This window comes from Oncorhynchus nerka, linkage group LG28 (assembly GCF_034236695.1).
Source record: "Oncorhynchus nerka isolate Pitt River linkage group LG28, Oner_Uvic_2.0, whole genome shotgun sequence".
Classification (NCBI taxonomy): domain Eukaryota; kingdom Metazoa; phylum Chordata; class Actinopteri; order Salmoniformes; family Salmonidae; genus Oncorhynchus; species Oncorhynchus nerka.
In genome coordinates this window covers 63,003,532-63,017,933 of record NC_088423.1, presented here as the reverse complement: position 1 = coordinate 63,017,933, position 14,402 = coordinate 63,003,532, and the positions used below count along the sequence as shown (strand labels likewise).

General features: G+C 41.6%; 1 protein-coding gene across 1 annotated transcript; it reads left to right on the top strand.

Moving 5' to 3' along the window:
• Positions 1 to 718: 718 nt before the first annotated feature.
• Positions 719 to 13,581, top strand: LOC115113521 (cadherin-5-like). The gene is made up of 12 exons (XM_029641285.2): positions 719 to 1,154; positions 3,967 to 4,188; positions 4,330 to 4,609; positions 4,705 to 4,821; positions 4,981 to 5,148; positions 5,334 to 5,512; positions 6,300 to 6,550; positions 6,656 to 6,789; positions 6,937 to 7,046; positions 7,142 to 7,244; positions 8,404 to 8,646; positions 10,836 to 13,581. The coding sequence occupies exons 2-12, from the start codon at positions 3,967 to 3,969 to the stop codon at positions 11,324 to 11,326; spliced, it is 2,298 nt and encodes a 765-aa protein (XP_029497145.1). The 5' UTR covers positions 719 to 1,154; the 3' UTR covers positions 11,327 to 13,581.
• Positions 13,582 to 14,402: the final 821 nt, after the last annotated feature.

The following is a 14,402-nucleotide window of genomic DNA, read 5'->3' as shown; positions in this document are numbered from 1 at the left end:
CTATATTCTTGAGGCTGTGCCTTAAGCACATTTCCTCTCAAGGGAACCCTGTAGACTCCCATGACTACAGCTAATATCTAAACAGCTAAATAGCTATGTGCACAATATCATATCTCTCTCTTTAAGTGCACAGCTCTATACAGTACATATCTACAGAAGAAGCAGATCCCCTCCCTCCCTACCAATTACAGCTAGAACCACGACCCCTGCTGTGACAGAGGATGGTGACAAATCTCTCTCTCTCTCTCTGCCCTACGGTATTATCTTAGTTCTTCTGTCAAATAGGCTTGCCCTCTCTTTAAGACTAATCTCACTAAACTGACTGCCTCCCTTCAGATCTACAGGGTCTGTTGCTGAGGGGCTTTGATTTTTTTTTTAAACTGCCTTACAGCCCCAGTCCAATTCCCCAAATTACTGATGATGCTCGAGGGACAAGCGAGAGAGTACTGGAGAAAGCCCACTCATCTCACTTACCAGCTTAGACAAGATCTCAGAGGCAGATACGCCGCCGTAGCCCTGCAAAATTTAATACCACTGTGTGGGAAATCTCATGGGATTAACGTCTATAACGCGTTTATCATCATCTTTGTCCCCATAGGTACGAATAATGAATCTCGTTGCTTTCTCTCCTTCTTTTTGTGTTTTTATCATGGAGGCGAGAGCAGACATGTAATGCTTCTCACGTCGCTCTGCCCCTCCACGCGCCACAGTCTGCCTGCCTCTTAACATGTGGCTGGTGCTCTCACCGCCTCCTCCAGTCACTTCAGCAGCGACGTGAGGCTCTGTGATACGCGCATCGCATGCCTCCCTCTCCCCCCTCAGCCCAGGCTCTGCTGTTCAGGCTGCAATTAGGAGCTGCTGTTTGTTCTATCTGATTCTCTGTGTCACTCTCCACATCAGGGGCCACAGAGCAGACTCCAACAAGAGGAGAGGAGAGGGACTTATAAACAGGAAACGTGACCAGGGGAACTGGGCTGATCTCTGTGGCCACTGTGCTGGCCTGGAAGTCCTGAGTGCTACCCTCTGAGAAGAGAATCAGACAGGTCCACAGCAAACAGCTAACAATACTACTGCTCTTACACCTAGGATCTACCTGTGACTTATACGCATTGGACGAGCTAAAAAGGAAGAGATCTGAAAATAATTCATCTCTGGTAAGTCATTCCAGTCATTTATACCGTATGAATAGGTTTGTTTCTATTGTAAAGTTTGGTTACGAATAACTCATAATATTTTATCATTTGTGTGGCTCCGTACAAAATGTATGATTTAAATACCACATCGAAACAGTATGGTGTATCTCATTGCGTCTCAAACTGATATAATCTATTACCACAATGGACAACAGCGACTGATTTGATAACATTAGCCCTGAGTGTAAGGCTGAACCCTCGAGACAATTTGATACCAGATTGACTATGTTGATGTGTGCTACGCTAATACTCTGTAGCCACACGGGAGAAATGCATCTGAAGAAAGCCTGAAACCATCTGTGCAACATATTGAGTCTTGTACTCTATGATGTAAGTTTAAGGAAACTCATCCTCAGATATCACTTTCCTTTCAAAAGTAGACAAAAAAAATAGCATCGTATTCGTTTACCTATACCAGATTTGTGACCGTGTTAATAACGTTGAATTGTTTCGATACTGTACACAGATAGAGACGCAGCTGCTCTCGGACTAATTGTTGACGCTTGAAATGATGACAGTGAGGCCGAACATACAGCCAAACACTAGGATAGCAGTTAAACTCGTCAAATAACATCTAATGACACCGAACTAATCCTTTTTTAGAGAATCTCATGTAAAAGAACGGTGGTAAAAGAGCTCAGGGAAGAGGTGTGATAGATAGACACTGTCTGTCAGACTCCGAGAACAAGTGCTGCCAGAGAGAGAGAGAGAGAGCCAGTGAGTCCAGTGTGATGTTGTGTGGGTGAACCAGGGCTGAGGAGACGGCTCATCCGTGACAGTTTCCTAGAGGAGTGTGTAGGCAGACAGATTGTTGAAAGCTGCTCTGTGATTAAAGCTGTTTTAATCTACAGTGGGCAAACACACACACCCACACGCACATATTGTACGTCGCTTAATTCTACAGTATCGTCACAGTATTGAGGCTGGCGTGTTCGTTGATCTTGGATAGTCAGAATTCAACATATTGTGTATGCTGAGTGCTTGCCTTGATAGTACCAAATATTGCTTATTTTTCGACTAATGTTTACAGTCCAGTATATGATTAGAGATTGCAGGTGCATCAGGTCAGGTTGTATGACTATATCCATAAACTGATGAATTGATTTGGATATTCCATATAACTTTGTGTGCTACTTGGGATTGGAACACATGACCAATTGTCTCAGGCATACCAACCAGCCTGTGAACTGTGTGAGTCATAGCCTACTAGGATGAATTCAAGCGGAATAACGTACAGCATATTTCAAAATACAGGACCGTAATTCCTCTTTTTTTCTTCCAACACGATAAGCTGCCTTATTGAGAACTTCTGAAAAATGTCTATATGGTCATCAAATCTGACATTTGCATAGACAGCATTTATAATCACACAGGCAGAGAAATGGACTTTCAGTTATCATTGAATGGCATTCAAATGAAAGGTCAATGGACTCGCTTTGAGGAGAACACGAAGCTGACATTCTGGATATAAGTTGGCCCATCATTTGGAACTTTAAATGGGTTTGATCCATCTGAACTAGGTATAGCTGAGGCTCCTGAATGAAACACTTTACCATTGTCCGATAGCATCCTTCCTACACCAACTCATTTAACACATTGTTTAAAAATCCCATTGTTTTCTCCTTAACTCTCGCTACTGCTCAAGAAAATTGTCAGAGAAAGAGAGAGCCAGCGAGACTGAGAGAGAGGGAGAGAAAGAGAGAGGGGGGAGAAGACAGGGGGAGGGGGCAGAAATTGAATTGCAGGAAGGGTGTGAGGCCACAGTAGCATTAGTGTAATGATGACCCTTCATTAGAAATTGGAATGTTATTTTCCCAAGGGCATTGTGTTTACACTTCCTCTCCTTGATAAAAGGCCAGACTTCACATCATGACCTCATGTAACAGAACGAGGAGACATTTAAATATATATCTTTTTGACAGAGTGGGACATCCATGATTATGAAGACAGTTACAAACAGTGATAATTGAGGATGTCTATCTCTAAAGTACCTGGTGTTCTGGTCTCTCTCCTTTATGGGACAAACTTCAGGGCGTGGCAGGAAGGACATCAAATGACGCATAGTTAACACATACGATTAGGAGTAACAAGACAACCATACATTGGAAAGTTTGTTTGACTCTTTACGCTATAGCACAGAGTAAATGTTTTGCAACAAACAATATTTAGCTGTTCCGATAAATAGCTGAACACAAGATTCAATAAGATATGGAACAACAAAACGTGATGAGATATTTACCTGGTGCCAAGTGCATTACCTCACAGGCCCAGATAAGCCCATTGTCAGTGTGGAGAAGGTAAGAGACTTTCTTCTCTGTGCTGTATGGGGTTGTAACGAAAGTCATTCGATTATAGTCATTTTTTGGACTTTAGAATGTGATATTAAGCTATTTGGGAACATTTACGAACCATAATCCACTTCATCTTAATATCCAATGCTAAGGGCTGGCAACAATAAGAGTGGAATAATCCAGACAAAGTACATTATCTGGGATGGACTTCTTTAATGCTTAGCTATCCTCTTGACCACAAAGAAAGCGTCCATTTAAAGAAAGTGTCCATTCAACTTTTCTAGTGGAAAACTCCCAAAAGTGCCAAACCTACCCACCGGGCATGCCAGCCAAGCTTAATTAAACGTACCTAAAGTAATAGCTAAGCAATTGAAAGAAGGCAAATCATTTTTGAGCCAGGTGTGTTGCCTGAGACGTGAGTGGTCTCAATGGCCCAAATGTAATTCTCTGCTATTCCTCTGCTTCTCCCTTGCTTCCTTCAGATGATGAGAAAGTCTGCATGGAGGCAGATGACTGGGCCAGAGATGTGGATGGGTCTCTTTGCCTTGGCCCTGACCCTCAGTCTAACCATGGCTGAACATGTGGACCAGAGGCCAGCACTCCAAACCAGCCCAGTTCTCCACAGGCACAAGAGAGAGTGGTTGTGGAACAACCTTTACGTGGAGGAGGAAAGGCCAACCAACAAACAATACTATATCGGAAAGGTATGTCGTTGTTTTACCACGTAGGTGTACCTTGGATGCTCTGGTAGAATGCCAGAGAGTTGAATGAGAATATACAGCAACAATATATCTGATAGATAGGATGTCTTATCTTAACATTGTCTTCTGTTTTTCTATTTGTAGTTAAAGTCAACTAGATCTGGTGACGGGACACACTATGTCATTAAAGGAGAAGGTGCCAACACTATCTTCAAAGTGGATGAAAAAGGACACATCTATGTCACTGAACGATTGGATCGAGAGGAGAAAAGCAAATACCTTCTAAGTGCCAAGCTGTTTGATACGAGCAACATCTTGGTGGAGAAAGTGGAGGAGTTTGTGATCCTGGTTACTGACATCAATGACAACGATCCGGTGTTTACCAAATCGTTCAACGCTTCTATCAAAGAGAGATCCAAAAGCGGTACAGGAGGTCAAATAATAAACACAAGGGTGATTGTGCTGGATATTAAAAAGTGCTTTTGCTAAATCACTTCCCTTTATTTCTTCCCTGTGTAGGAACTAAAGTGATAGAAGTCACTGCCACTGATGCAGATGATCCAACGACTGCAAATGGAGAACTTGCTTACACTTTATTAGAGGGGGGAGATTTCTTCAATATAGACAACACAACGGGTAGGAGATGTTCATTCATTTGAACTCATACGGCATAACGTCCATTGTACAGTATCTACATCTCTTTTCAATAATATTTCCTAATAACCCAATATTAATTTATTGTTGTGCTGAATCAAAGTCATGAATCAAAGACTAAATGAATGTGCTTCATTTCAGGGATTATCACCACCAAGTATGAGAACCTGGACCGTGAGACCCAGAGTAGCTATGTGGTTGTGGTTCAAGCCCAGGATCTGAGAGGACTTAAACAAGGGGGCACCGCCACCACCTCTGTCACAATCGCAGTCAGCGACATCAATGATAACATAGCCACATTTACCAAACGTAAGGGCAAAATAGAACATCCCTGACTGCTATATAGAGTACATTGACAATTATTGGTCTTATGGGAGCTAAACCTAAATATGAATGATTGTTATGGAATTCCTAGCAGCAAATGAGGGATTTTTCCCATAATGCCGTGCCTCAGACGTTTCTCTTACTAACATGCAGAGTGTCTTTTTCCCTAGGTTCCTATGTATTTAGTGTGAAAGAGGACATGAAGCGGGGACAGAGAATAGACACCATAGTCCTGGAGGACAGAGATGAGATCCAGAATAAAGACCCAATCGTCACCATAGAACCTCCATCTGACACATTTGAAATGGAGCGCAGTCAGAACAAAGACGGCAACCTCATGCTGAAACAGGTATTTCACTCATCCTGAGCTGTTACTTTATTTTTATCACCAAAAAAACGATCCACATTTGTCTCTATCGTGCAACCAGGTTGAATGCTTTCCCAAGGTGTCCTAAACTCTACATTAGATATGAGCATCACAGAGGGATGCATAACACTAAACTCTACAGTAGATATGAGCATCACAGAGGGATGCATAACACTAAACTCTACAGTAGATATGAGCATCACAGAGGGATGCATAACACTAAACTCTACAGTAGATATGAGCATCACAGAGGGATGCATAACACTAAACTCTACAGTAGATATGAGCATCACAGAGGGATGCATAACACTAAACTCTACAGTAGATATGAGCATCACAGAGGGATGCATAACACTAAACTCTACAGTAGATATGAGCATCACAGAGGGATGCATAACACTAAACTATACAGTAGATATGAACATCACAGAGGGATGCATAACACTAAACTCTACAGTAGATATGAGCATCACAGAGGGATGCATAACACTAAACTAATACAGTAGCAGAGACAAAAAAAATAAGACCACGCACTCTTTGAAGCACATATGAAAATTATTGTCCTTGAAAGACTACTTGAAGGGCATTATTAAGGTATGAAAATTAAACTGCTTAAAGTATTCTGGGGAGAGAAAAAAAAGATCAGTACAGTCTGTACATTATAGGTAACGATGTACGGAACATATATGGGTGGGACACATTTGCTGAAGATTATACGTATAGTCCATGTACTGAGTTTTTTCCTTAACATTCCTTAACTTCTTTTCAGGGACTGGATTATGAAACCAAGAGCAGCTACACGTTCTTTGTGCACGTGAGGGAGAACCACTTGCAGTCCCCTGTGGATAATAAGGACAATCCCGTGATCAAGGCCCAGGTGACCATCCAGGTGCTAGACGTTGATGAGCAGCCAGAATTCAGCAAGAGCATCTACAACTTTAATGTGATAGAGGAAATTATGGTCAATAATATTGGAGTCGTTTCAGCCAGAGATCCTGATAAAGCCAACAAGGCCATAAGGTATTCAACACCTTCACTAATTGACACATGCTGCTGAAGCTAGAATTAACATAGAACTCTTTTCTGAGAGGCGATTTCGATAATGTTTCAATGCCCCCTCTACAGGTATTCCATCGAGGACAAGGACAGTCCCATTGGTATCAACCCCATAACTGGACAACTTTTCACAGTGAGGAAGCTGGATCGGGAGCTTGTAGCGAATCACATGTTCCAGGTTAAAGCTAAGGAGGAACCCAATGGTATGGCATTAGCCATCATCTTTAATCTTATTCATACCCGTTTATTGCGTGAAATGTAATTCATGTCCAAAACCTTTTTTATCTTAATAACTAGTAGGGTTTAGGTGTTTCCCAATAATAAAATGATGTTTCCCGTCTCCTCTTCAGGACTGGAATCTTTTGTGAACGTCAACATACTGGTCATTGATATCAATGACAACAAACCAGAGCTGTCCATTGAAGAGATATTCGTTTGTGAAAATGATATGGCTGGCACGGTAGGATTTTTCTCCAGAGTTAGATGTCATCTAAGCCATCAAACTTTTCTGAAACTTGCATGAAGTCTTTCTTAAAATGTTTTCCCCTCACACAGGTGATTGGGACCATAAGTGCGACAGACAAAGATTATAATTTGCCCGCATTCAGCTTCACATTGGTGAAGCCGAACGGCAACTTTTCGGTCGTCGATAACAACGGTGAGCGAGCTGATCATTCCAATGCATGAACATGGGACAAGTGCCACCTTTATTATGTCAGCTTGAGCTGTGCAGGCAGACACATTCTACTAATGCTAAGCTGTTGGTTGGTGTGAGGGGCGGTGAGGTGGGTATAACAGGGGCAATGTGGGGGTGAATGGCTGGTTCACATATTGGCTCAGGATTGCACCGTGCTCCCCAGTGGCAGAGGAATCAGCCAGGGCAGCGCTCCGTTCTAAAGCAATCTGACGTCTGAACGTTCTCCATCTAGTCGGGCGGAAACGAGAACAGCAACAAACCTGCCGAGAGCCTCTGAAATATTCATGAAGTACAAGCTCTTTAAAACCAGCAGCCCTTCATTACATATTTGGAGAGCAACAGTGACGACCTCAGAGGCACTCTGGCTGGGGAACATTTTTAGTATAGCACTGGGGTGGCCTGGTCCAGTCTGTGCTGCCTCGTTGGCTGCACTGCATAATGAACTGATGTGACATTTCACCATGTAATGATCAGCCAGGAACACGGAACACTGGGAGTAGGCTGCACATTAGCCCAGTGCAACTAGAGAGAAGGTCATAGCGCCGGAAAACCAGAAGAATAGTGAGAAGTTGTTCTTACTTTAGTGATGATGTGCATGTTAAGGCCATATCTCTAGCTTTGATGTACCGTACGCACTGCAGTACGTCCTTCATAGCTTCCATTTCTGAATGGTTGTATACTGTAATTCTACTTATTAGGCCAACCAAATTGAACATATAAAATGAGTATACCACGTTTCTAGCCACATGTACTGGCACCTAAAGCTCATGGAGATAATCATATCCAATCTACATGGGACTAACCATGTGGAAAAGCCTAATTCCTAGATCCAGTTTTGGCGCACATTCAATTATCCTGCTATGAGGATTCGTACCTACTGCGATTTTAGGGATTTTGTTAGTGCGGAAAAGTTTCCCTTACACATAAACTCTCAGATTCAACAGTCTGCTTAATATGTAGATGCAAAAGTCTACACATAAGTATATTGTAGCTAAGAGCATTCCACCATTGTAACCAATGCACTATCTATGAAGACCCATTTAATGTATAAAAATGTCCTCCAAATCTAACCATGGCAAACCTCTGATAACTAACATTGTTTCTTGTCCCCCTCTCCTAGACAACACATCTAACATAGTCCTGAAACATGGAGGCTTCAGCCTGGAGGACTCCAGGGATTATGTCATAGAGATTGGGATCAGCGATGGAGGCAGGCCTCCCATGAGCAGCATCACCACTCTGCCTATCAAAGTGTGCAGGTGTGACAACAAGAGGATTCACACCCAGTGCAAAGCAGCCCAACTAAAAATGGGTGTGGGTGTCTACACCCTGATTCCTATACTGTGCATCCTGACTATTCTGAGTGAGTCAATCTCTCCTCTACTATATCCAGTCCTCTCCATTTGAGAACTTCTTAGGGATTGCCCCCTTTTTTTTCAATTTCCACCGTTAATGACATACCCTAATCTAATTGCCTGTAACTCAGGCCCTGGAGCAAGGATACGCATATTGTTGGTACAATTTGAAAGGAACCACTTTGAAGTTTGTGGAAATGTGAATTGAATGTAGGGAGAATAGAACACAATAGATCTGGTAGAAGAAAATACAAAGAAAAAAACAACCGTTTTCTTTTTCTTCCACCATTGAAATGCAACAGAAAGGGCCCACATCTAGCCATCACTCTGGTTGTAATTCCGATAGTGTCCACAAGATGGCAACAGTATATGTGCAACGTTTCAGACGGATAACTTGAAGTATGAGCACACTACATGACATTTAGTTTAAAGTCACCCAGGTACATTGGGCAAATCGTGAAGGAGACATTCACATTACATTTTTCTGCAAGAATATTGTCAAATCTGTATACTTGGACTTTGATTTAGCTTTTCCAGCATTAGTAGCCATATTATAAGTTCAACATTTGCAAAACACCCAGTTTTTATAACTTCATAACTCTCTCCATATTCTTATAATTTTTGTCCAAAAGGAAAAGGCTTGCTGTCGCACAAGGTTAGCAGCTACATTTTGCGACAGATACGGGGTTTCCCGACACTGCCATAAAGCCCAGCTCATTGGCTATCTAGCTAGCTTTGTTTGACCCCGATTGGTGCGTAGTTAACAAAGTTAGTCGATTAAGTGAAAACCTGCCTGCGTCATCGGCGTGCCATGAAGGCGTCGCTCTCTGACCAAATATGGTGTCCTATAGGATATACCACACCCCTAATGATATAATGGAGTCCAGTTACATTCTAGGATCTCTGAGGAATAAATACAAATGCGATTTGAGTGGCTGAATCAACGTTTAGGGTTTGATTTTTACAGATTCCTATCTTTGCAAATTGAACGGGTGGTAATACAAAATCGATCGTGCATGCTATATGGACCTTTTTAGGATATGAAAAAGGATTTTATCCAACAAAACGACACTTCATGCTATCTCTGGGACCCTTTGGATGATAAATCAGAGCAGGATTTCAGAATGTAAATACATATTTCACCTTCAGAGGTGAATTTATCAAACCTATCGCGGTGAAACAAGTGTTTTGTTGTTAGGAGCTCTCCTCCAACAATAGCATGGCACTTTCTCGCAGTAATAGCTACTGTGAATTGGACAGTGCAGTTATATTAACAAGAATTTAAGCTTTCAGCCGATATAAGACACTTATATGTACCGACATTTGTTGATTTTCTCAAATCTGCGATAGTGACACAAGGCGCTGCACGATTTACAACTGTCCTGTTAACTGGGTGCCTATCTTAACTGGCATTATACCACAACACTATCCCTTATTAAGACATATTATAAAATAGAGCAATCGTCTAAGAAATAAACAACAGAGATCATTAAACAAGGTACTTCAGCTCAAGGTGTTATTGGGTAAGATCATGAAGTATTTACGACACAAGTAGAAGGATAGGTTTTTATTAACGATAAATGTGAATAATTCCGATGATGGGGGATGGGCAAATAATTTCAATCTTTTGTTTGTTTATTTTTGGGGACCTAGTTGAAGAGTTTTACCTCAGTAACTGATTGGATAAATAACACTCATGATTGCATGACAAGCAAAGTAAATAGTGGAAGGAACGTGAAGCATTGAGCTGAATGTTCTCTTTGATACTTTCTCTGCTCTGCTGTCTTGGGAGAAAACCATTTGTCATATTAGATGAGCCATGTGCCAGAGATGTTTTGTCAAAAGCTCATATCTGAAGCAGAGAGCAATTGCACTGCTGCAGTAGGCTTCTACAAAAGCAGATAATGTGGGAAAAACATGAGAAGAATGGAAAGGCTAATGAGAAGATAATGAGAAGATGATCAGTTATTCAGCTGTCTTGTTAAGACACAGAATGAAGTGGTGATTAACTATTAAACATTGAAGTCATTATCGTATGAATCCCAAAGAAATATACTGGGGACTCATTCGACAAAGTATTTTCTCATACCCGATTTCATTTGCCTCATGAAATATATATATATATATAACTGTATATATATTTTCCCGCTTCTATCTTCTTCTGTGTGACATGGATATTAAACATGTTTTCTTCCAGTCATAGTGATCCTGATCGCTATGAGAAAGCGTCACCAAAAGGACGCCCTGGTCACTCTGGGTAAGAGTGAGATCCACGAGCAGCTAGTGACATACGACGAGGAGGGCGGTGGGGAGATGGACACCAACGGCTACGACGTGTCCATCCTGACCTCAGCTCGGAATGACGGCAGCATGAGCATGAGGCAGGGCCACAGCCTTTACGCCATAGTGAAGAAACCGCCAACCGCGTGCAAGGGAGACATGGCCGTGATGATCGAGGTGAAGAAAGATGAAGCTGACCATGACAGGGATGGGATCCCCTACGATACCCTGCACATCTACGGCTACGAGGGGCCAGAGTCCCTGGCTGGTAGCCTCAGTTCGCTGGATAGTTCATCCACTGGCTCTAGCCTTGACTATGACTTCTTAAATGACTGGGGCCCTCGCTTCAGAACCCTGGCTGAGCTCTACGGGGTAGATGGGTCTGAGGGAAGTGACTCCCTGTATTGAGCACACTGAGCCTAAAGACCAGCAGGCAGGACGTCTCTCAGCTCTCTCAACTCTTCCTTTGACTAAAAGCACATCAGGATTAACTTCTTCCACTAATCCGTCCAATCATAGCACACTATGATAGGGTCCACTCAAGCGTGTGGACTCTCAGTAATTCTCTCTTCTTCTACCCCCTGTTCCTCTTCCTCTTACTTATCCTTTTTCCTCTCTTTTCTTTTGTTGTTATTATTATTATTATATTATTATTTTAAAGGAATTGTGTTTTTATTTCCTCTTTTTTTCATTTGATTAGTTATTCGTTTTTTCTCAGATTACACACACAGAAATCTGTATGCCTTCATTTTGATCGATTGTGGGGTTTTTTTATGGTTGACTAAACCAACTGTAGCTATGTAGTGAGAGGTTGGTCCTTCAGTGAGTCACAGTGGCGTACTGAGTTGTCTTTCAGACAGAATGACCCTTCTCATCAGCAGCTACTGATGGGAGCCCGACAGGGAGCCCGGCAGGAAACAATGATAACAGAAGCTCTGAAAGAATTAAAGTCTACTCCCAGTTTATTTGACAGGACTCATCAACACATCAATTGTTGTGGATAAAGCCCAAGTCTCCGAGGTCCTCTGTAACAAAAGTACTACAACCAACTCAGGAAATGTGAAGTAGCTCAATAGTCCTTTGGATGACAACAAAGTTATCTGAATTACTTTAACCTTTCGTCCTAGAGCTACTGCTTCAACATACTCCATCAACATACTGCTTCAACATACTGCTTCAATATTCTTCTTCAACATACTGCTTCAACATACAGCATGTGCTTCTGCTCCATTTGCTGAAACAGATTAATATAATGAGGGCAATCTACACAAGTTAATGTTTATCATTATCGCTATTGTCCTTCTTGACTGAAGACATAGCAAAAAGAGAGTTTTCTCTTTCTCTCTTTCTCTGTTTTAATTATATTTAGAATGTGGACTGTTTGTTGTATACTGAAGCTTTGCCTACTTGGGACCACTTCTCATAAACCATGGATACAATGTGTGGAAGCCATCTTACCACTTCCCTGTCTGGATCATATACATGGGGAGCAGGACCCCCATCCTTTTTCAAACACCATAGTCCGCCCCATACACATTACCCAAACAAAACACTGGAATCAGCTTCCTGCACATATGTGTATGAGGAAGCCCTCTTCCTGCCCTGTTATCTTATAAAGTAAAGCAACACATTGTGGCTCGCTTCCTGTTTTCCTGCCTGGGAAAAACCTTTGGAGAGGGACAAATAGATGGAGAACAATGTAAGAGCTACGATGACTTTAAAAACAGGCAACATTTCATTTCTGTGTCGGCCATCTACCAAAGATCAGTATGGTGAAACCTCGGTTTACAATAGTAGCCACTGGTAAACTGTGCTGTAATGTTATGTCTCAAGGTCTTTCTATATAACATACCTGATCTACTTCGTTCCATGCTATTAATGATCTATTCTATTTCACGAGCTCTTACTTTTAGTGGTGCTCTGTATAATTATCTGTAAACCTTATGGACTATTTTTCAATGGCAATAAGTAACTTGGTAATACGGTATTCATGTTATCGAGATTGTGAGTACTGGAAATTTAGTTGTCTAAACTGTATATAGAAAATGTGCCTCAATATTGATATTGGCCTCACTTCTTTTTGCGTTATTTCAAAATGATTTTACTTGACACTGGTCTTTGTCTGCTGAAAGTGTAAAATATGTTGTTTTGTTTTTTACACTTGTAGTGTAATTGATGTGTAATTGTGCATTGATTGATACTGTATGTATGTGTGAGTCCACCTGTGTAAATTCACTCCATTGGTTGTCAGTATTGGGCACCAGAGAAAACATTCAAAGGCATTCCTTTCGTATGCAGCTAGATCATTCTGTAGGGGAGCACTGTGTGCCTTGGTTTATGATCATTCTCTTGACGGTGAACACAATCTTTTCTATGGTTTGTATCGTGTAAAACAAAAACTTTTTGTTAAGTACCAATTTTGTATGTGTAAAATAAACGTGGCACTCGAATGAGAAGTACAAAAAGTGAGCTCTATTGTTTCAAAGAAATGCAAGAAGGAACAGAGTAATATTATACTAAATTGAATTGAACAGACTATGTTAGGATAATATAGCTTTGATGCTTGCTTTAAGCCATGGTCCGTTCTAAGTTTTGGTTTCTGTGTTTTGCTGTAAAATAAAGATCGTAATGCCTTTTTAGCCATCTAAATTGGCCTCTTGTAATTGTATAGTCATTATTGTATGAGAGGGTCATCTTCAGGTGAGGCTCAGTCTTCAGGTCCAACAGCAGCTACAGTCCCTTGAGGTCTAGAAAGTACACGGGAGGACTGTGTGTGTGTGTGTGAGATTGCAAAGATAACAGAGAGACGAGGGGAAATGCCTCAGTGATGTCACGCCCTCAAACTCCCGGGACTGAAAGAAAACAGCCAGTAGGGAACTTCCTGAAGCTTCATATGTCCTCACATTTTTTGTTTGAAATGACCAGGAAATTGTTGGGCCTCTCAGGAACTCTGATATATGCTGAGTGCCGCTGTGAATTTGGGCCTTATGAGTCATTGTTTTAATACTGGGAGAAGCTATGTGCTGAAAATACTTTGATTCGTTAGAGTATAGAAGAACAGTTGGGACAGGAAGAAATATTGCATCACATTTCCCAACGTTCAGCAGCCAAGTGTCCCCTTTCACCAGCCTCATTTGTGAACTGAGAACTGAACTGAGGCCTGAGGACTGTGAACCTTGACCAAAAATCTCTCCATCACAGCACAGGAAGTGCAAGGGGCAAATTAGAGGGAAAGTGTGTCATTTTGAATGTTTAAAAAAAATAAACTATTACAATTCAGTTGTAACTCAGCTATGGGCCAGTTACACTCTGTGATATGTTTCAACAGAGTGCTGATCTCATTGACTGTCAGACAGGTGTAGTTTGCTCAAGTGAACACTGGGAGACAGTAAAATGTTACGAATGCAAGAGGTAACATTTTAGATCAACGCCAACGCTTTCGCCGAGAATAGATTCACTCTCTCTATTGTCAGTGGAGAAACAA

Excerpts from the sequence above, each read along its gene's own strand:
- LOC115113521 (XM_029641285.2), top strand. The coding sequence starts at position 3,967 with ATGATGAGAAAGTCTGCATGGAGGCAGATGACTGGGCCAGAGATGTGG. Across the intron at positions 5,149-5,333 it reads CATAGCCACATTTACCAAAC|GTTCCTATGTATTTAGTGTG; the intron begins GTAAGGGCAAAA and ends CTTTTTCCCTAG. Across the intron at positions 6,551-6,655 it reads AAAGCCAACAAGGCCATAAG|GTATTCCATCGAGGACAAGG; the intron begins GTATTCAACACC and ends CCCCCTCTACAG.